The sequence below is a fragment of the Typopeltis vanoorti genome, chromosome 19, assembly GCF_054136105.1.
Source record: "Typopeltis vanoorti isolate ZY-2024b chromosome 19, IOZ_Tvanoo_1.0, whole genome shotgun sequence".
NCBI lineage: Eukaryota > Metazoa > Arthropoda > Arachnida > Uropygi > Thelyphonidae > Typopeltis > Typopeltis vanoorti.
Window position 1 is genome coordinate 72,629,346 of NC_143567.1, and position 22,683 is coordinate 72,652,028.

Genomic DNA, 22,683 nt, shown 5'->3' on the forward strand with positions numbered 1-22,683 from the left:
TATATTGAATAATAATAATTATTATTATTATTACTGACACCTCCAGGGAGTCCAAAGACTCATCGAGGGAGGCCACCCACTCTACAGCTCTCTGTCTCCATCATTCAATCCATCAACTACACCACTGCCATCTACCGCACACCACCAGTATTTTTCACAGTCAATCACAAAACATCCATGCCCATGGTGGGGGTTCGAATTATTCACAAAATGTAATTATACATAAAGTTAAAAAGTTTATTTATGCTAATTTATTCCTGTACATATAATTTTGTCTACAATATTTAATATTTCAAAACATGCTTGCTACATAATTCTTAACAATAAAATAAACTAGATAACAAAATAGATAAAGATCTGCTGATGAACATCCAAAATTCAGTTTGTTTGATTTAGGGATTTTAAACTAGATGGCTGTGGGAGCCTGAACTTGTCCATATCTTTCATTAAGTCTAAGAAAGTCCATTCATTATGTTCATAGTATTCCTTAACTTTGTATGTTTCTTTTTCTTCTTCAGATGTTTTCTGTGGTGTGCTTATTACTTGACCTAAAACAGAATGAAAATTGGAAGTTGTAAATAATTCCCAATAATATATTTCTTTCCTTTTGCAAAGTGTTACTGTGTTCATGAAGGTATAATAGTAGTATATTTAATAGCATGCTTTTATGTTTAAATGTTCAAAATAACACTTCATGGTATAAACAAGAACAAAAGAAAAACAATAATAATTTACTGAACTTACTAATAATATTTTGGTGGTTTTTTTACCCGGTATCTTCGCAAACACACAGCATTAAACTATACAGCTGTAAAAACAATTCAAACTGTAACTGAAAAAGAACTAATGTGATTAGTACATCTTTTTCAATTACAATTTGATTTGTTTTTACATCTATCTGGTTGAATGCTAGTATGCTTGTCACAATACCAGGGAAATATTAGTAAGTTCAATAAATAATATCCTCCTCCCCACACGCATTTTTTATTTATTTTATTTATTTTTAGCCTTCTACAGGTATGACTGAATTTAAGATGGCATAATAAGAATATTCATGTTTTGTGAAGGAAATTTCTAAGAAATTTTAGTATCCCAATAATTTTTTTTTATCACTAGAATGGTCTGACATAATATACACCATTCATGAAAGTTTTAATAAGTAAACTAATAATCATATAATAACACATTATATCAAAATAGCATTCTTGTATAATCATACCATCATTTTCATAACCATAATACCCACATGATTGTGCTATAAAAATGGTCTAAATGAATTTGAAATGATTCAGATTTTAACAGTGATCCTAAACATAACATGTCACTACATTCCATCAAGCCAGAGCAGAAGCACTTCAGATCTTGTCAATAAGCCCAATAATATTTATTATTGGACTTATTGGCAGACCTCCATAGAGTCGAAAGACTCACTGCAGATGTTATGAAAAAGTTTATATGAATATCACTGCACTGCAGCATATGCACATGACAAAATATACAATATTCTAGCTGACTCTTATACAGCAATACCCAGCTTAACATTGTCCTGTTTAGCACTGCTTCATTATGGTGCTCAGTGATTCATTTAGTTATTCAACAACGTACTTTGTGCAGAATACATGCATGCAACCAGCTGGGGTGTATATTATGACAAATGCAGACAAGAACTTCTGTAACCACCACTTCATTAATATAACCAATGGATCAGGGATTAACCTCAGAAGATCGAGTCTTCTTAGGTTACTCTCCAAGTGCAAAATCAGGAAACATCATTCTGTCTTTACCTTGTACTGTAGACATAATTTTGCTGTAATAAAAGGCCCAAATCAAACCAAATTAATAAAGATCCAAATATCCAACTTCATTAAATCACATTCAGCCCGTGAATAATTATAAAATAGAATTAGTTTGGCAATAACCTGATTGAAACCAAAACTGCATCTGTGGATATATTCTAATGTCCATTATAAATTCCACATAACCAAAGTTGATTGCTATATATAATTTCAACAGTTTTGTCCTTTTCGTGTGCCTGCAAATTTTTGTATGAATTTCAAACTAAATCAATAAAATCTACCAAATTACAGTTCAGTAATATTTATCAACAGAGAGACGAACAAAGTGATCAAAACATAATATGATTTTATTGTTTTTTTATTTTTACCTTAACATTTTGACATTAAGAAAAAAAAGTATTGTCCATCATATCCATATCTAATCAAACTAGAATATCATTTAATTTGACATCACTTTGGTGTTGAACATGCCCAACATATGACACTTTGCTGTGATGTAGATACTACAGTGAATTGTACTGAAACTGGCACAGATCCAAGTTTATATATACAGGGTGTTCCGGATAAATTTGACATATTTATAATTAATTATATTTTTCCGTAAGTTACATGTATTAACACACACTTCTCTTCATTTAAAAGTTTGGACCCTTCTTCATTCATATACAAGATGTCAGAAAGGATGGATAGCTGGAACCCACCTGAATCATGGAAGAGAATAACTTGTATCATGATGATTCGTGCCCGCCATCAAAATAAGGATATTACGACTGCTGCCCAATGCTCCCTGAATACAGTAAAAACAATCAGGCATGAACTAGAGACTTGCAATGGTGACTACGAGGATGTAGCAAGAAGAAAGATCCCTAGCAGACGATCTGATTGCGTTCGTACAGCAGAATTCCTCGCAAATCTGCAGGAACAGGTGTTGAAGAACCCTGGCATTGGAATTCGGGCTTTGTTCGTGGAGTTGCTAACTGTAGTCAAGCCCTGGATAACAAGGGTAGCCAATGGTAGGCCGTATGTATGGCAGCAGGATTCGGCCCCTTGCCACACCTCTGGGAAAAGTCAAAAATGGTTGTCTGAAAATTTCTACGACTTCACCAGTCCAAATGTTTGGCCTCCAAACTCCCCAGACCTTAACCCCATGGATTATTTTGTATGGGGCGCAGTTGAAAAAGACACCAATCGCACTTCCAGTAATACAAAAGCCCAGTTAATGGATAAAATTAAAACAGTTTTTGCGGCCCTTCCCAGGGAGACTGTAGCATCAGCTTGTTCGAGGTTCCGAAGCAGAATTGAAGCTGTGATCGATGCTAATGGTGGTTATTTTGAGTAAATCTTGTTGATAGTATTGTAATTAACTCTGCCTGTAATGTTTTTTTGTCAATTCATTAAATTTAATAGATACAAAGAAGATTTTCTTTTTCCTTACGAAACTGTCAAATTTATCCCGAACACCCTGTATATGTCCAAGACAGTGAGTCATCTTAATATTAATATCAAAATATAACAGGTTGGAATAAATAGAATTTTATTAAATAATTCACCATAGTCATTGGCATTTAAAAGTGAAACATACACAGGCAAAAACAAAATGGTAGCAATAAAAACACCTATTTGAAGTCCTACTCTTGCACCCTTGTAATTGTAATTTATGGAGGCTGAGGCAGTTGAATATTTTCATCTCAAAATATGTTAGTTAAAATAATGCTTATCTGAATGCCTAATACCATTAAATTAAAACTAAATTCATGTTTAAAATAAAGAACTTTTATTATTAAAAGACCAGAAGATAAATGATAAAATATACAAAGAGCCAACAAGTTTCACTAGCCACTGTCTAGCATTTTCAAGGCTGAACTGGTGTGAAAACAAATGCATTAAGTTATATTTCAAACATACACTTTAGTAACTGTTAGGCCGTTACATTTGATCATTCTGTTTGAAGGCGTGCATGTGTTCGAAAGCTTCAGTCAGATTCCGGTACATGACCACGTGTTGTGTAGTTTTTTGCATATTGTAATTCTGTCGAACTGAGAGAGATGATGAGATTTTTCCATATGTCTTTAAGAATGATACCCTGATTTCTATTTAAATTATTGCCTGTGCATAGTACCACAGCTGCTTCTTTTAAAGTTCTGTATCTGTAGTCATTCTCGATGTAAGGCATAGAACTGTTTTTCCAATCTATAACGTAATTTGATGTTGAGAAATGATGAGCTAAACCAGATGTGATGATTCTATTATGATTGACATCCCCCACATGTTCTTTCTGTCTTATTTCAAAACTTCTAGAAGTCTGACCAATGTAAGAAAGGCCACACGTGCATGGAATTTCATATACTCCAGGACATTTGAAGAAAGGTACCTCATCTTTCGGTGATCTTAAGATTTGTCTGATCATGGTAGTTGGTTTAAAAACCACTCTGATGTTATGAGCTTTTAACATTCTCGCCAATTTTGTGGAAACTGAATTAATATATGGAATGACAGCTGTGGACACATACTGGGGCACCGTAACACGTTGGTGGTTGTCTTTAAATAGCCATTTGTTTAAAATGTTAGAAGGGTATCCATTAAGAGATAGAGTGTTAGCTATTAGTAACAGTTCTCTCTGCACATCTGTTTCTTTTGAAATAGACCTTAAGGCTCTATTACGGAGCATGTGAATGATGCTGTGTTTTTGTGATCTATGATGGTTGGACGAATAATGTAGATATCTACCAGTATCTGTGGGTTTCTTGTTAATGGACAGTTGGAAACTGTTATCTTTCCAGATGATGAACAAGTCATCGACATATCTCCACCAAATTGATGGTTTTGGTACAATGGTGGAAAGAATATCTTTTTCAAGTTTTTCCATAAAAAGGTCTGCACATGGTGGTGACAGAGGACTACCCATGGCTAGACCTTCCAATTGTTTGTATACAGTGTTGTTAAATTTGAAGAAATTTGATTTCAGGCAATGATGAAACAGCTGTGTGATGTCTTGAGGGAAAAGATCTTTCAGAATGTTAACCACCTCTACGATCGGTACATTAGTGAATAAGGACACTACATCAAGACTAGCCATAATGTCCGTTTCTGATATTTTAATACTCTTGATTTTTTCTACAAATTGTTGAGAGTTTTTAATGTAGGTCTCTGTGTGTCTAATTGTTCCTTTCATTAATTTTGCCAGATGCTTTGCTAGTAGGTATGTAGGTGAGGATCTTCCATCAACTATTGGACGAAGAGGTATGTTTTCTTTATGAATCTTGGGAGCCCCGTAAAGGCGTGGAGTAATAGGATGTAATGATTTAAGTTGTTTTTTAAGTTCATCCGACCAACCAGTCATATTGCGGATAAGAGCGTTAGTCTCCAGATGATTACTCATGATGGGATTCCTATCTAAGACTTGGTAAGTGGAAATGTCTGCTAGTAACAAGTTAATCTTATCAAAGTAATTTTTCGAGTTGAGAATGACCGTTGAATTTCCTTTATTGGCTTTTGTTATTACGTAAGTTGCGGAGAGCTTTCTTATCATAAGGAGTGATATTAGGTATTGGTGGTTTTGCTGAATGCCAATCATAATAGAATCATCACATCTGGTTTAGCTCATCATTTCTCAACATCAAATCACGTTATAGATTGGAAAAACAGTTCTATGCCTTACATCGAGAATGACTACAGATACAGAACTTTAAAAGAAGCAGCTGTGGTACTATGCACAGGCAATAATTTAAATAGAAATCAGGGTATCATTCTTAAAGACATATGGAAAAATCTCATCATCTCTCTCAGTTCGACAGAATTACAATATGCAAAAAACTACACAACACGTGGTCATGTACCAGAATCTGATTGAAGCTTTCGAACACATGCATGCCTTCAAACAGAATAATCAAATGTAACGGCCTAACAGTTACTAAAGTGTATGTTTGAAATATAACTTAATGCATTAGGGTCTAATAGGGTCTATTAATATGATATTTCACATACCTTGCACAGGATCTGTCCCACTTTGCTGGCTCAAATGTTTACTCAAAACAAGCAATCTAGGAACCTAAAAAAAAAAAAAATGCTTTATTAAGTTAAAATACACATTTTCTAAGCGTTTGTGGTGTATAGTGGAGTGGAATCAAGGCAAATGAAGGAGACTAGTAGTGTCCCAGTGCTCTATACTAGGATCACTACTCTTTAATTTGTGTATTAATGATATAGCAGAAAATTTATAGGGGAATATTCAGTTGTTTGCTGATGATGATTCAAAACTAGGGAGGGGGGGATAGGATAAAAGTGATGTATAGGGGGGGACCTGTAAAGTATTGATAAACACCTAGAACAAAACTGGTAATTAGTTTACGGAATTAACAACGCATATAAAGTATATTAATTAAAGATGACTTTAATGAATAACTTCTATATTTCAGCAACGTCACTAACAAAAGCAAATAAGCTCATTTGTTTTTATTAGTGCCTGCGTGCATATACCATATCTTTATGTTCCTGAAGATGGCAATGTGACGTTGCCGAAATATAGAAGTTATTCATTAAAGTCATCTTTAATTAATATACTTTATATGCGTTGTTAATTCCGTAAACTAATTACCAGTTATGTATGACCAACGTATAAGCCTTGCTACTAGACCTAGAACAAAAATTATATTAACACAATTGATATAACCACAAGAAAGAACATACTAGTGGCAAAGTTATGAAGTTAACTTATGTTCTTATATTCTTGTGGTTATATCAGTTGCTTTAATATAATTTTCGTTCTAGGTGTTTATCAGAACTTTCCAGCCCCCCCCCCCCATATATATATATATATATATTTTAAAAGATGCTTTAAATAAATTGGCAGTGTAGGCAAAGAACAATGGTTGTCAATTCAATGTTGTAAATGTAAGGTAATGATGCACTTCAGGATGAAAAGATTACATACATCGTATCATATCGATGGTACTAGTTACAGGAAATTGATGATCTGGAATCTGGAGGTGATGGCGGATAGAGATCTGAAATTAGAGGACATATTGCAAGAGCTGACAAAATTGTTCAGAAAATTACTTGGATGCTGAAGAGCACACTGACAAGTAAAGATAGAGAGGTTATTATTCCTCTTTATAAGATTATGATTCAGCCACATGTGGACTATTGCACACAAATTTTGTCATCTACATTTCTTGGGGATCAGGAGGTTGTGGGGAGGATTCAGACATGAGTGACCAAGCTGGTGACAGCTCCGTGGAATGTTGTTTCCTATGAGGATAGATTGAGGGTATGTGGGTTGCAGAGTTTAGCTGACAGGCAGAGGAGAAGGGACATGATAGAAACTTATAATTATTAAAGGGATACTATAAGAGTGATACAGAAGAAATTTTTTGATACACGGGGAGCAGGGTGAAAACAAAGGGATCACACTTGGAAGTTGTCTAAGAGTGTGGTTAGTAAGGTGTGTGTGTGTGGACTAGGTTCTTTTCTTGGAGAATGGTTAATGAGTGGAATGGATTGCCAGAGGTGGTTGTAAATGCCTCAACAGTGAGCAGGTTTTAGGAGATGTATATTGGGTAGTGTATTGATGAATAGAGTGGATCTCCTGTGATGTCTTTTGACTCCATGGAGTGCCCATATAAATAATAAAAAAAATAAATAATAATAATTTCTGTATTATATACAAAATCATACCATGAAATATGATGATGATAAATTTCCTCAATGGGAGCCAATTTCAAGCAGAGTGGCAAATTTCAAAATGGAAAACAGAATGATATATTTGTGCTCATGGCCCTACAGATGATTTAGTAGGGAAGAAGGTTTAAATTATTAGAAGTGGTAGCTTATCAGGGGACTGAAATAAAAAGTGATCATTTAGTTTTCAGAAAGATAAAAATGAGAATCATGATTACAAATGTACCAGTTTTAAAAAGAATCTAAATTGACCAGTAACTTAAAAAAAAAAAAAAAAAGACTTGTCGAAGATTTAAACAGCAGAGTAGGAAATAATCCCGGATATATCAAAATGCTTTGGGAAAATTTGGAATAATACATCTATTCAAATTCTGCTCAAGAATTTGAATAGATTTTTCTCATTACTAACAAAAAGTGAATATAAATGTGCATAAATTAACATGGAAAATAGAGAGAGAAAAAAAACCCACACAACCATGAAAAGTATTATCAGTTACTTATTACTGATAATGTCTTCAGATTTGTCCAATATACAAGGAATGTACAGGGATCTGAAATAGTAACCACCAGCATCCAGTCTTGAGCAGGATATGGAGTATCCCACTGAAAAGAAAATAGTATAGGACAAGTTTTGAAAAGAAATGAACACTTATGTGAAATACATATTCAATAAGGTTGGTATGGTGGGAAGTCAACTGAGTCAGTTATATGGAATGATAATACAGAAATCAATCAAACAACTAAAACAGCAATACTGCAAGGTGATTTATAAAATTATGTGTGATACTATTGTATCACTTATGTTGTTATTACACATAATTTTATAAATCACCTTGCAGTACTGCTGTTTTAGTCGTTTGATTGATTTCTGTATTATCATTCCATATAACTGACTCAGTTGACTTCCCACCATACCAACCTTATTGAATATGTATTAATTGAATATATAAATAATTAAATTAATTTAATTATTTCCTATATTTCACAAAAGAGTAAGTTGGCATTTCAGGAAACATAAAATTAAGGAAGTAATGCCTTAAGTCCTAAAATAAGCCATCCGGTGCAGTTGCAATATGTATACGCGTGGATAGGCATATGTGTTCATCAGACATTTTTGTGATAGATTTCACGGTTTGATATGAACACAGATGAATAAGAAAATAACTATTTATTAACTTAAAAGCTAATATTTCGCTGGTATTATATCCAGCATCTTCAGAGCACACAACACAAACTTTGTTACAAATGCAAAACAACCACAATCTGGTGTAATAGTGGGGCTAGTAAAAGTAATTGCAGTGTGCAACACAAGACTAAAGTCCTAATATGGCGCCATCTAGGTTAAAAAAAAAAAATTCAAAGTTTTGAAATAGTAGTCCAAATGATAGTCTTAGAAAGTTTGAAAAACTAAAAGTAATAAATATTAATTTGGTCTTAAGATGACTGTCTCCCAAATCTTTGGTAGATTTATACAGCCATACTTGTTAAAGTTTGGAGTATGTTTTAAGGCTTCTGTTGATTCCAGGAACAACCTCTCTGACTTGTAGAAGCTTCTGTGCATTACTTTTGTTTCTTTCCAATTGATCCTGTGTGCAGGGGTATCCAAGCATGGTCTGCCAGACCCGACTTGCCATAGTGAAAGTGTCGGATATATTTTTATATCCAACACTTTCGCCCCTTTCTCCTCCCTTAGCCAATTTCTACATAGAACATCTGGAAAAATTAGCTATCAACACAGTCACTCTCAAACCTAGTCTCTGGCTACTCTATGTTGATGATGTGTTTACTTTTTGGCCACATGGCCCAGACACATTGAATACATTTTTAGTGCATCTAAATAGCCAGCACCCTAAAATCCACTTTACAATGGAACTAGAAGCCAATGACTGCCTACCCTTCCTGGACACACGTCTTCCAGAAGGTTCCTTATCATTTTCGGTTTATAGAAAACCCACACATACAGGGAGATACTTACACAAACAATCACAACATCACCCTTCTCAACAATATGGTATCTTAAAAACACTAACCCATAGAGCTAGAGCAATCTGTTCCAATGACATTACTCTCACTGCTGAACTTTCTCACCTATGACACACCTTCTTAATCAACGGTTATAATCCCCATAAAATAGATAACATACTAAATGCTACCACAGAAGACTACAACAAAACTATCACCATCCCATACATTAAAGGCACATCTGAAAAGTTATCTAGGGTGCTTAACAAACACCAACTACGCACAGTATTTAAACCTTATGTAAAATTAGCAACTCTCATCTGTTCGCCTAAGGACAAATGCACTCCTTTATCACAACCAGGAGTCTATGAAGTGCCCTGTTCTTGCCATCAAGCCTACTACAGACAGACAGGAAGAACTGTGGACATCCACCTCAGTGAACACAAAAAATATATATCCGACACTTTCGCTATGGCAAGTCGGGTCTGGCAGACCATGCTTGGATACCCCTGCACACAGGATCAATTGGAAAGAAACAAAAGTAATGCACAGAAGCTTCTACAAGTCAGAGAGGTTGTTCCTGGAATCAACAGAAGCCTTAAAACATACTCCAAACCTTAACAAGTATGGCTATATAAATCTACAAAAGATTTGGGAGACAGTCATCTTAAGACCAAATTAATATGTATTATTTTTATTTTTTCAAACTTTCTAAGACTATCATTTGGACTACTATTTCAAAACTTTGAATTTTTTTTTTTTTTTAACCTAGACGGCACCATATTAGGACTTTAGTCTTGTGCTGCACACTGCAATTACTTTTACTAGCCCTACTGTTACACCGGATTGTGGTTGTTTTGCATTTATAACAAAGTTTGTGTTGTGTGCTCTGAAGATGCTGGATATAATACCAGCGAAATATTAGCTTTTAAGTTAATAAATAGTTATTTTTTTATCCATCTGTGTTCATATCAAACCGTGAAATCTATTACAAAAAAAGTTGCAATATGTGATCTTTGCCGAGATGAGTTTTCCAGATGTATGGTAGTTTTTATGCATATAAATAAATTATGGTGGTTGGGATCATTTATTTTATTTATTTATTTTTTACAGGCTCAAGAAGAATCTTTTATACTTGTATTTATTTTGATAAAGTAAGGTACCCTTTTCAAGTTGATTGTGTGATGGATAGCATGGTGTACATTCAAATTCTAATGTTGGCTATCCTGAAAGTTTGGCCATAATACACAAGATTACAACTACAGAACACTTGGTATACACCAGGAAGATCTAAGGGTGTTAGCTGATCTTTATGAGATTAGATAAGTGATGCTAATACTTTTTTTTTTTTTATGCAGCAATGAAATATCTTAAGGCTTTGATTAGGCCACACATGGACTATTTGTGGTCAGATTTGGTCACCTGGTTTTCAGAAGGATGAGGAGATGTTGGAAAGGGTCCAGAGGCAACTGTCTAAGGTAGTTTCTAACCTCTGGAATGTCGAATATGAGGAAAGATTGAGAAGATGCAACTTGCAGTCGGTGGACAAGAGGAAGAGGAGAGATATGCTAGAGACATACAAGCTAGTAAGGGGTTGTTAAAGGATCAATGCTGGAGAGGTTCTACAGAAAATAGTGGGAGATCATGGGAGAACCAGAGGTCATTCCTGGAAACTGTATAAAGAGGGTGTGAGCAGGGGAGCGAGAAGCAGGTTTTTTTCATGCAGAGTTGTAAATGATTGGAATGCCTTGCCTGAGAGTATGGTGTCTGCAGAAAATTTGAATGTGTTTAAAGCATGGTATGATGAGCTGTGTATAAAAGGGCCTCCCAGATGAGTCTTTGACTCCATGGGGTCTTGGGTAATAATAATAATTATCTTCTAATTACACACAGTCTAGTCATAAATACTGTTACAACTTGAACAGCACATAAACCCTTTAATCTATCAGTAAATCATCTACAGCATTCAGCACAATACAAACCACAAGTATAATGTGCAAGAAACAAGGTGTTGCTTGGGGCTGTAGCACAGGTTTTCCAGCACAGTGTCTTAATACACTTTGGTGGAAGTTTTGATCCCTTTCATGCAGATATACGCAACTTGGATACCCCAATACGTCATTCTTCCCCCCCACACACACACACACGCACCAACCATCACTAATGTGGGGTGATGACCGCTCTGAATTCTGGGGACCATGGCACATGCTGTGCGACCATCCAGAGCATATGTGATGAATGAAGTAGAGGTAAATAGTCTATTACAGAACCTCAATGTCAATACATCTGTGGTATTGGATGGTATACCAGCTCGTGTCGTATGTGAAGCGGCTAAAGAACTGTCAGTGCCCTTGACCATTTTGTTTAATTTGAGCCTCGGGTCTGGGTCAGTCCCGGGGGAGGGGGGGGGGAAATAGTTCCGCTGCATAAAGGTGGTTCCAAGGCTGCTGTTGAAAATTACCGGCAAATCAGCATAACAGGAATCGTTATCAAGGTCTTGGAGAAAATAGTCAAGAGAAAAATACAAGATTGGATAGATGAAAATGGGATACTGTATTGGGGACAGCATGGCTTTGTGAAGGGTAGGTCATGCCTCAGTAACTTGCTCATGTATAATAACACAGTGACGCCTGAACTGGATAAGGGTAATGGGTTTACAGTGATTCTACTGGACCTTGCTAAGCCCTTTGACAGGATATCACATGGAATTGTAATCAGTAAAATGCAGCATATGGGAATGGATATAAGGTTGGTGAGATGGATAGGAGGGTGGTTGACAGAGAGATATCAGAGAGTGGTTTATTCAGGAGTAGAGTCCAAAAGATGGCCTGTGACTAGTGGTGACTCATCAAATCACTTGGTTGCTGAAGAATACGTTGATGAGCAGAGACAAGCATGTTATTGTTCCTCTGTATTGAGCCTTGATAAGACCCCATCTCGACTACTGTGCCCAGATTTGGTCACCTAGATCTCTTCTTGATGGGGAGGAGGTTGAGAGGATCCAGAGGTGAGTGACCAAGATGATAGCAGGTCTGTGGAATGAACCTTATGAGAACAGGTAAGCGGGGAGGGGAGATATGATTGAGACATTCAAATTACTGAAGAGTTTCTATAAAATTAATTCAGAAGATATTTTTGAGAACAGGGCTGGTTGTGGGAGGACTAGGGGACATCCATGGAAGCTGGGCAAGAGTGTGGTTAGTAAGGGTGTTAGAGCTGGGTTCTTTACTTTTAGAGTGGTGAATGAGTGGAATGGGCTGCCAGAGTCTGTGGTGGGTGCTGTGACAGTGAATGAGTTTACAGGCGAGGTATGATAGATACTGTGTGAATGTCGAATAGTTGTGATGAACTTGATTTAAGGCCTCCCTCGATGAGTCTAAGGACTCCCTGGAGTTGTCCGTAATAATAATAATAATAATAATATATCCAATCATTTTGGTGGTTAAACAGCTCTTCAGTGATGAAAATCTCATCTGTGAAGAGGACAATTCTGTGTCTGTTGTTTGTCTACCGCTGGAGAAGTAACTTTGATTTTATCACCCTCTACCACATAAGTTGTGGTGTCAGGAAGTTTTCAGCAGAACGACGATAAGCTCTCACCCCGAGATCATCAGTTATGACATGTGACATCATTCTCTGCAAAATGTTCATCTCTCACAACATGACTTTCTGCATTCTCACAGGATTACAACAGAGGCATGCCTTCACCGCTGTCACAAGCTGTTGCATCTTAACCCAGTGTGGCCAACCTGTTCTTTGGCAGTCAGATATATCTGAATCGTTATAACGATTAATAGTCTGATACACAAACATTATACTGAAACCAGAGTGTTTCAGCTTGTTTAAAATAGCAGGTGACTGAATTCCAATTGAAGTACTATTACAGCTACGCAGTTCTCATAATCTTGCCACTGCATGTTAACCCATACAGTTAGACAACTTTCTCTCTACTGATAAGCACACGAATGTTGGATATGCACAGCACTACTAATGGAACTGGGCTTGTGTAATTCTGTTGGCAGTTCAGCAATGTGAGGAAGTTATAATAGCATTTATGGCAAGTTTAGGTATATGGGAAGTAAGTTTCCACAAGTACAGAAATATGCATCTCCAATATGACAATGTTGTTTAATTATTTTTTCCCAAAACAATTCTGACCATTTTTCAAAATTAAAATTACATATTTAGACAATACTACTATTCAGTATTGTATAAGCCTTATTGCCAAGTAATTTCTGTTTCATCTGGTTCACAATATCAGTAAACAGTACTGTACAAGGGAAGTGGATACTAATATTTGTGCACTTTACGGTGATTATCATTGTGGAAATAGAAGGACAATATGGCCATTTGTGTATTTACACAGAAACTGAACTTTTATATATTTCTGCTGGAAAAGTAGATAGGAAAAAGTTAATAACAGCAATTTTTGTCAAATAAATTATTTAGTAAAGACTGTCGACTTTTTGTAGTACTCCAGAATTGTCCATAAATTGCACTCAAGGTCTATCATATTATGAGAGAGAGAAATCACCATTTTAATTTATTTGGTTTTATTTGTTTATCATGTGCTCCTTAATTAATTGCTAGCCTGGCTGGCCGAGTGGTTAGCATATACGCTCTCCAGCCAAAAGGCTGCGGTTTCGTATCCCACAATGGGCATGGATGTTTGTGATTGTCTGTGGAAATACTAGTGGTGGTGGTCGGCAGTAGATGGCATTGGTGGAGAAAGAGTTTGTAGAGTAGGTGCCTTCCTTCGATGAGTCTTTGGACTCCCTGGAGGTGTCAAATAATAATAATAATTAATTGATTAATTAACGTTCAATAGTTTTTTTTTTTAACAGATTTATTTTCATCATCATCACTAACAGGCATGAAATCTCCCTACAGGCAATATGTAATGCATTTTCTAATTTTTAACTCTCATTATAGGCATCACTGAGACCCAGTTGATTAAAAATGATATAGTTACAGGGATAGAATGTAAAGGATATTGTATTTTCAGGGAGGATAGAAAGAACAAAAGAGGAGGTGAGGTATTGCTGATGATAGCTGCAGAATTATAACCAACAAAATTAGATCTAATATCCCTTTAACTTCTAATTTTGTTGGTTATAATTCTGCAGCTATCATGCAGCAATATCATTACCCCACCTCCTGTTTTGTTCTTTTGAGGGCAATGGTTCACTTGAGGCCGTTTGGTGTGAGATAGAGGCAAATAGAACAAAATGCATTGTTTGGATGCTACCAGGGAGTCCACAGGAAGATGTAGATGCCATGCATCGGCAAATAAGCACAATTACGAGTGTAGACCAAACAATTATAAAGGGAGACTTTAACTATGGGGGACATCGATTAAAGGGAGGAAAGGAGGCATAGCAAGATGGAAGTAGGATTTATACACTTGCTAAGGGATAATTACATGAAACAACATGTTATAGAAGGGACAAGGGGTTTGAGGGTGTTGGATCCGATAATAGCATCAGAAGATGTATCCATAACCAAGGTAGACACTCTGTCTCCAATTGGGGGAGAGTGACCATGCAGCCTTGTCCTGGGAAGTTGCCAAACACGTAGAGTTCTCTGTCAAGAAGGGTTTATGTTTGATTATAAGGCTGGTGATTATGAGAGACTCAGGAGTCATCTTGGAAGTGTCATGGCTTGAGAAGCTACAAGGAAATAATGTCAGTGGTGCATGGCAAGTGGTCTGGATGACTATATGGTAAGGAGGGCCAAATCAAACTTAGAGAATTAGCCAAACAGGCCAAGGTAAACTCAAAAGGGTTTCTTCTTTATGCAAGTAAGAGGGAAAATTGACTGGTGGTAGAAACAATGCTCATGGTAGGAAGGTGATTGAATCAAAAGAAATAGTTGAGTTTCTGAGTGATCATTTTACAAAGATGTATCATCCAGGTGATGAATTTACATATGATGTTACAGAGATGCATATCAGCATTGAGGTAGATGAACAGGAGGTGTTCAGCATATTAAAAAATATGAATGTGAACACAGCAGTGAGAATGGATGGCATATCAGCCTGTGCAAGAGAATTGGCATTTCCTTCTGATGAAGTTGTTCAATCTAAGTCTCATCTCTGGCAGACTTCCAAGGGAGTGAAGAGAGGGTAAAATAGTACCATTGCATAAAGGTGGTTCCAAGACAGAGGTAGCAAACTAGAGACCAATTAACATATCGGGAGTGGTTGTTAAAGTATTGGAAAAGTTAGTGAAAGGTAAAATACAACAGCTGGTGGATTGGGATGCGATACTCTATAGTGGACAGCATAGCTTTGTAAAAGGTTGGTCCTGTCTTAGTAATTTATTCAAATTTAATAAAATGACAGCAGAATTGGATAAAGGTAATAACTACACCATGATACTGCTTGACTTTGTCAAGGCATTTGACAGAATACCACATGTAAAACTGTTACAAAAACTGGAGAGGATGGGAATTGATATGAGGCTAGCAGCATGGATAGGGGGAAGGCTGATGGATAGACACCAGAGAGTAGTTTATGGTGAAGTGAGTATAGCAGAATGATGGTGACTAGTGGAGTACCTCAGGGTTCGGTATGAAGAGCTCAGGAGATAGCTTGCAGGTGTAGCATGGAATGAGGCGTTAGCTGAAAAAGAGATCAATGCAGCTTGGGGGATTTTCAAAAACTATCTAGTAGATGCAATGTCTAAATGTATTCTAAGGGTGAGAAGGCTAAATAAGGTAGGCAAGAAATGGATGAATAAAGAGATTAAGCATGTGATACAGAAAAAAAGGGTATTATGGAGGCAGCATAAGAGAAGTGGAAATAACCAATTCCATCAGGATTACAAAAACCAGGCAAGGCAGGTGACTTGGTTGGTGAGGGTAACTAAAGAGAGGTATGAACAGCAGTAAGCTAATGAAGCCAAAAAGAATCCTAAGGAGTTCTTTTGATATGTAGCCAGCAAAAGAAAGAATGATTATGGAAGGATGATATTGATTGGAGAAAATGGTATAAAGACAGCTGTTGCAGAAGGTGTGGTGAAGATACTTAATGAGCAGTTCATGAAGGTCTTTCAATCTTTTGAATGTGACTTCATGGAGAGATTGAGAGCAGGTGATGATGGAAAAGAAACAATGACTGTAAGTGAGCAAGAGGTGTATGGGGAGTTGAGCAAACTAGATGTAAACAAGGCTGTGGGACTTGATAATATATCACCACGTATTCTGAAGGAATGTGCCATGGAATTGATGCCACCATTGACATATTTTTTTAATACAAGTCTTGCACTCAATCAAGTTCCTAAGGAGTGAAAGGAGGACAAAATTGTTTCACTTCATAAAGGAGGTGATAGAACTCAGGCATGAAACTATAGGCCTATTTGTGTGTCAAATGTTGTAGTTAAGTTGTTGAAAAAGCTTGTGAAAACTAGGATCCAGAATTGGGTTGACGACAATGGTATTATCTTTGATGGACAGCATAGATTTGCTAAAGGGAGGTCATGTTTTAGTAATCTACTTACTTATTACAATAAGGTGAGCTTCCATGGACAGAGGAGAAGGATACACAGTAATATACTTAGATTTTGCAAAGGCTTTTGATAGATTACTGCATGATAAGTTGATAGTCAAACTGGAGTGGATGGGGTTGGATATTAGATCAGTGCATTGGATTGGAGACTGGCTATCTGATAGGTATCAACAAGTTGTGTATGGGGGGGGGGAGCGATATCCAGGAAAAGGAAAGTTACTAGTGGTGTGCCTCAGGGATCTGTTTTAGGGCCACTGCTGTTTAACTTGTATATTAATGATATTGGTGAAGATTTGGATGGAGATATTCAGTTGTTTGCAGATGATGCAAAGTTGGGATGAACCATGAAGAGTAGAGAAGATGTTGTGGCCTTACAAGAAGACTTGAATAAATTGAATGATTGGGCACAGGAATGGGGATGCAAGTTCAATGTTGCAAAATGCAAGGTTTTAAAATTTGGAAAACAAAAATGGGACGCAGAATTTATGCTTGGTGAGGATATATTGTCGGAGGTGGAGGAAATAAGCGATCTGGGGGTGATAGTGGATACGGATCTGAAATTTAGGGGACACATAGCCAAAATTGTGAAGACAACACAAAGGCTTCTGGGAATGATGCAGAGGACACTGACTTATAGATGTAGGGAGATTCTTGTTCCTTGTATATAAGGCTCTGATTAGGACACACATGCACTATTGTGGCCAGATTTGGTCACCTGGGTTTCAGAAGGACAAAGAGATATTGGATAGGGTCCAGAAGCAACTAAGGTACTTTCTAATCTCTGGAATGTCGAGTATGAGGAAAGATTGAGAAGATGCAGCTTGCAGAGTCTGGTGGACAGGAGGAAGAGGGGAGATATGACAGAAACCTACAAGTTAGTAAGGGGCTGTTATAGTATCAATGCTGGAGAGGTTCTACAGAAAATAGTGGGAGATCAGAGAAGAACTAGAGGTCATCCCTGGAAACTGTATAAAGCGGGTGTGAGCAGGGAAGTGAGAAGCAGGTTTTTTTCGTGCAGAGTTGTAAATGATTGGAATGCCTTGCCTGAGAGTGTGGTGTATGCAGAGAATTTGAATTTGTTTGAAGCAAGGTATGATGAGCTGTGTGTATGATAAAAGGACCTCCTAGATGAGTCTTTGACTCCATGGGGTCTTGGGTAATAATAATAATAACTTCTGGTTGAAAAGGTTGCATATGGTATATCACATTGATGGTATTGGTTTGCAGGAAATTGATAAGGCTAAGGACTCGGGATTAATGGTGAACAAAGAGTTCAAGTTCAGAGGACATATTGCAGAAGTTGGTAAAATACCTGAACAAATTAGTTGGATGTGATGGATAACATGGTGTACATTCAAATTCTAATGTTGGCTATCCTGAAAGTTTGGCCATACTACACAAGATTACAACTACAGAACACTTGGTATACACCAGGAAGATCCAAGGGTGTTAGCTGATCTTTATGAGATTAGATATGTGATGCTAATACTTTTTTTTTTATGCAACAATGAAATATCTTAAGGCTTTGATTAGGCCACACATGGACTATTGTGGCCAGATTTGCTAACAAGTAAAGATGAGGAAGTTATTATCCCTCTTTATAAGGCCACATATGATTCAGCCACATCTTGACTACCATGTACAGATGTGTCACCTGGGTTTCTTGTGGACCAGGAGGTGGTTGAAAAGATTCGGAGATGAGTGCCCAAGATGGTGACCAGTCTGTGGAATATTCCCTACAAGGATAGGTTGAAGGTTTGTGGGTTACAAAGTTAGTTGTTAGGCAGAAAATAGGGAACATGATAGAAACTTTTAAGATATTAAAGAGGTTTTATAAAATTGATGCAAGTGAAAATTTTCAATACATGGCAAATTAGAGAACTAGGGGCCATCTGTGGAAGTTGTGTAAGAGCATCGAGAGTGATGAGTGAGTGGAATGGATTGCCAGAATTGGTTGCGAGTTCTCTGATGGTGAATGGATTCAAGGAGAGTATGATAGGATTTGTGTGTATGATGGTTGATTTGGGTCTCCCACAATGAGTCTTCAGACTCCATGGAGATGCCATAAATAATAATAATAACAAATTATATTATACAATAGAGAAACAGAGTATTGTATGGAGAATGAACCTTGTATATACAATAGAGAAACAGAGTATTGTATGGAGAATGAACCTTGTATATAAAGCACATTCTGCAGGAATAATATGGCCTTTGACTGGAGAAACGATCCAAGTTTGATTTTCATCATGATGAGTGGAATTTTTTTATATATGTTTTTTGGTTGAACGTGAGGTAACTTATCTCATACAGAAGTAGAAGGGGGGGGGTTCCCCTCCAGGAAACTGTTTTTTTTTTTTTAATCCCACACAGAGGAAATCGGTCTTAATACACATTCAATTAACAGATAAAAATACTATTAATGGGCAATGCAGTGTGTGTATGCGCGCCCCTGGAAAATATATACTTGTTTAGTATATGCATGCATCTGTGTTTACCAGATCCCTAGTGACCATCAGAACTGACTTCACTCTACCGGTTAAGAGCAGACTCCCATTAAGTGGAAATGCGAATGGGAAAAAGTTATAGCATTGCTATGAAGATTAAAATGACACTGAAGAGAAAAGAAGATAACGTAAACAGTGAACAAAATACGGGTTTTAATTTCATTTACTTTTATGTCCAAATGACGGCTGGCAGAGAGGATAAAAGGAGAAAAAATTTTTTTCCTTAGCCACTAAGACGCTAAAGAATTAAGAGAGAACTTTTCAATAATATAATTACATATTTTCCATGCATTATAACCATACATTTAATTTTGGAGGTTTAACTATATTCAAGAATATACAATTAATCTGCAAAATAAAAATACTCAGATTACTTGCCCTCTTCATAATAGCATTAAAGCTTAAGAGCACCATGTCGCCAATTATCCCCTGTAAGAGATTGTGCTGCCATCTATCATTTTAACCAACGAAGACCAACCTTATCAAAAAAGCTCAGCATTATCGTATACAGTGATACCCCGAAGTTACGCGGTAGGTGGGACCAACGAAAAGCGTGTAAGTCGAATTCACGTAACTCGGGGTATAATTTTTCATGTAATTTATATATACAAACATACAATTGGGACCAAAGGCTTACAAAAACACCTATATTTTTTAAGAAATATAATCATAATTGTAGTTTTTCGTACATAAAAAAAGAAAGTTATTTCGATGCCGATGGTTTCATAAAATCTAATAGATTCGTCTGACGGCATAATGTCTTTTTCTTGTCACCCAAAAGTTCTTCATAGCGAGCCAGTGATTTTTTTATTCCTTGACTTGTGGCTACAATTCGTTCCTTGTTAGAATCTATGTCCTCCACAATCTGTAAACCTTTCTTAATTAAGCTGAGACCTTCTGTTAATTTTGCAATTGTCATGTGCTTTTCTGGTAAAACTGGATCTGAGGTTTCGGTCTCTTCAGTAGCGAAGAGTTTCCGATATCGGAGACTCTTCGCTATTGAAGGGTGTCTCCGATATCGGAGACACCCCAAGAATTTCCGATAATCCTTACAGCATCTAAAACATTAAACCGTTTCCAAAACTCTTTAACAGACACTTGCTCATTTTGCCTCATAGCTTCATTCCGACTTGCAAACGAACGCCGTGTGTAGTACGTTTTGAATGTTTTTCTTTTCTTGCTAGCTGTAGAAGAATCGGACTTGCTTCTTTTGGGGGACATTATTATTTTTTATGCGATAAAATTTTTATCAAGAACATAACATTAAACAATTGCAAGGTTTGTAGACTATAAAAATCGTGTATGAATGGAGACCGCGCGAAACACGTCGGTGCTTGTTCACAGCATGTGCGACACTGGCGAATGCGTCCGGCGCCGGAAGGATACGACTAGTGGTGAAGCGTGACGGGAATACGTACATATAAGAAACCGCGTAACTCCGGATTCGCGTAAGTCGGGGTATGACTGTATTATTTTCTGTCCATTTATCAGTATGCTTGTGATTTCTGTGCTCTGTGGTTAAAGTTTATTGAAATTAGATCTGCTAAACAGGAACTCAGTTTTTTCCTCTCTTATACAGCTATTTGCTGATAATGCAAGTAGGTAGGATACCGTAATCAGGAATGCTGCTAATATTCAGTACTCGCAGAATTATTTGAATAGGCTGGAACTGTGGGCATGGGAAAATGGATATCACTTCAATGCCAGCAGATGCAAAGTCATGCACTTTGGAGTGATTAGATATCCAATGTCTTATTATATTGGTGGGACTATGCTAGAAGAAAGTGATCAGGCTAGGGATCTTGGAGTGTAAATAGATAGGAAGTTGAGGTTCAAGAGTCATATAGCAAAAATTGTAAATACAAATCAGAGAATAATGGTAATCCTGAAACGAACCTTGATATGTAAAGATAATAATAATAATTATTATTATTATTGTTCCGGACAACTCCAAGAAGTCGACAGACTCATCGAGGGAGGTCCTAACATCATGTCAAGAACAACTATTCGACATTCACACAGTATCTATCATACCTTGCCTTGATAGGATATCAGTTCACGGTCGTAGCACCTACAACAGACTCTGGAAGCTTATTCCACTCATTCACTACTCTCCAAGTAAAAAACCTAACTCTAACACCCTTGTCAACCACGCTCTTGCCCAGCTTCCATTCATGGCCCCTAGTCCTCCCACCACCAGTCATATTTTCAAAAATATCTTCTGGAATAAGTAAGTCATTTTGCCTCTTTACAAGACCTTGCTAAGACCACACTTGGAGTATTGCATGCAGGTCTGGTTTCCATGGTGATTCTGATATAGTAGAGAGAGTACAAAGGAGAATGGTATCAGGATTGTAGAATACAGATTGGGAATTTGTAGGCTGTTGACACTAGCAAACAGAAGAAAGTGAGGTGATATGATTAAAACTTACAAACTTCTGAAAGAGTTATACAGGGTTTCAGTTGATGGAATTTTTCATTTTATGGAGGGGAGAGAAAGGACAAGTGGGCATCCTTGGAAGCTGAGAATGAATGCCTCTAAGCAGGTGGTGAGGGCTAGATTTTTCTCTCATAGGTTAGTGCGTGATTGGAATGGACTGTCATTGGACCTTGTGTGTGCAAGGGGTGTGAATGAATTCAAGAATAAGTATGACAGCTGGTGTGTGTAGTATGTGGCTTCCCTCTGTGAGTTCCTGACTCCCTGGAGGGCTCTCATATATTTAATATCTGATTTTTTTAATAATAAAATCAGCTAACGCCATTTTATACTCGTATAGGAAGTAGGCGAGGCCGTTTTAGTCCTACCTAACTTTTGGAGACTGAGTGGGCAGATCAATCTCCACTTGTACCAATCAGAGATCGCTGGTCCAAGGCTATCACTAATTAAGCGGCATGCAGTGAAGAGAGACGGCTCAACAAGTGCCACCATCTAATGGTCCCTAACCCTAACACAATATATTTAATGTCTGAAACAATGTGGGTTGTACTGTCGATTTTCTTGAGTTTACGGGACGAAAAACCCGAGTATCCGGAAGAAAAAACCCGCTTGCCCGTGCCAGAGATCGACTAACTCGGGAACTGGTCAAAAAAAAGCTTAGAAAAATTTCCTCTAGTCGCCAACTAGATTCGAAAGCGAGTTTTCCTTCGTGCGGTCAACCGCTGTGGTGTGGAAACGCCACATCCACTGAGCTAGCTAGTAATTAACAAATAAAAATATATGCTATATTCATTAAAC

General features: G+C 37.0%; 1 protein-coding gene across 1 annotated transcript; it reads right to left on the reverse strand.

The window, feature by feature from the left end:
* Positions 1-216: 216 nt before the first annotated feature.
* On the reverse strand, positions 217-19,906 carry NdufV3 (NADH:ubiquinone oxidoreductase subunit V3). The gene is made up of 3 exons (XM_090409456.1): positions 19,827-19,906; positions 5,781-5,844; positions 217-548 (listed from the first exon to the last, which is right to left on the reverse strand). The coding sequence occupies exons 1-3, from the start codon at positions 19,860-19,862 to the stop codon at positions 379-381; spliced, it is 270 nt and encodes an 89-aa protein (XP_090265582.1). The 5' UTR covers positions 19,863-19,906; the 3' UTR covers positions 217-378.
* Between the last annotated feature and the right edge of the window lie 2,777 nt (positions 19,907-22,683).

Bases quoted from the DNA above. Each gene is read 5' to 3' on its own strand.
- NdufV3 (XM_090409456.1), bottom strand. From the start codon at position 19,862: ATGGTGCTCTTAAGCTTTAATGCTATTATGAAGAGG. The intron at 5,845-19,826 runs GCAAGTAATCTG...TTTTTTTTTTAG, and splicing joins TTAATGCTATTATGAAGAGG to GTTCCTAGATTGCTTGTTTT. The intron at 549-5,780 runs GTATGTGAAATA...ATTCTGTTTTAG, and splicing joins TGGGACAGATCCTGTGCAAG to GTCAAGTAATAAGCACACCA.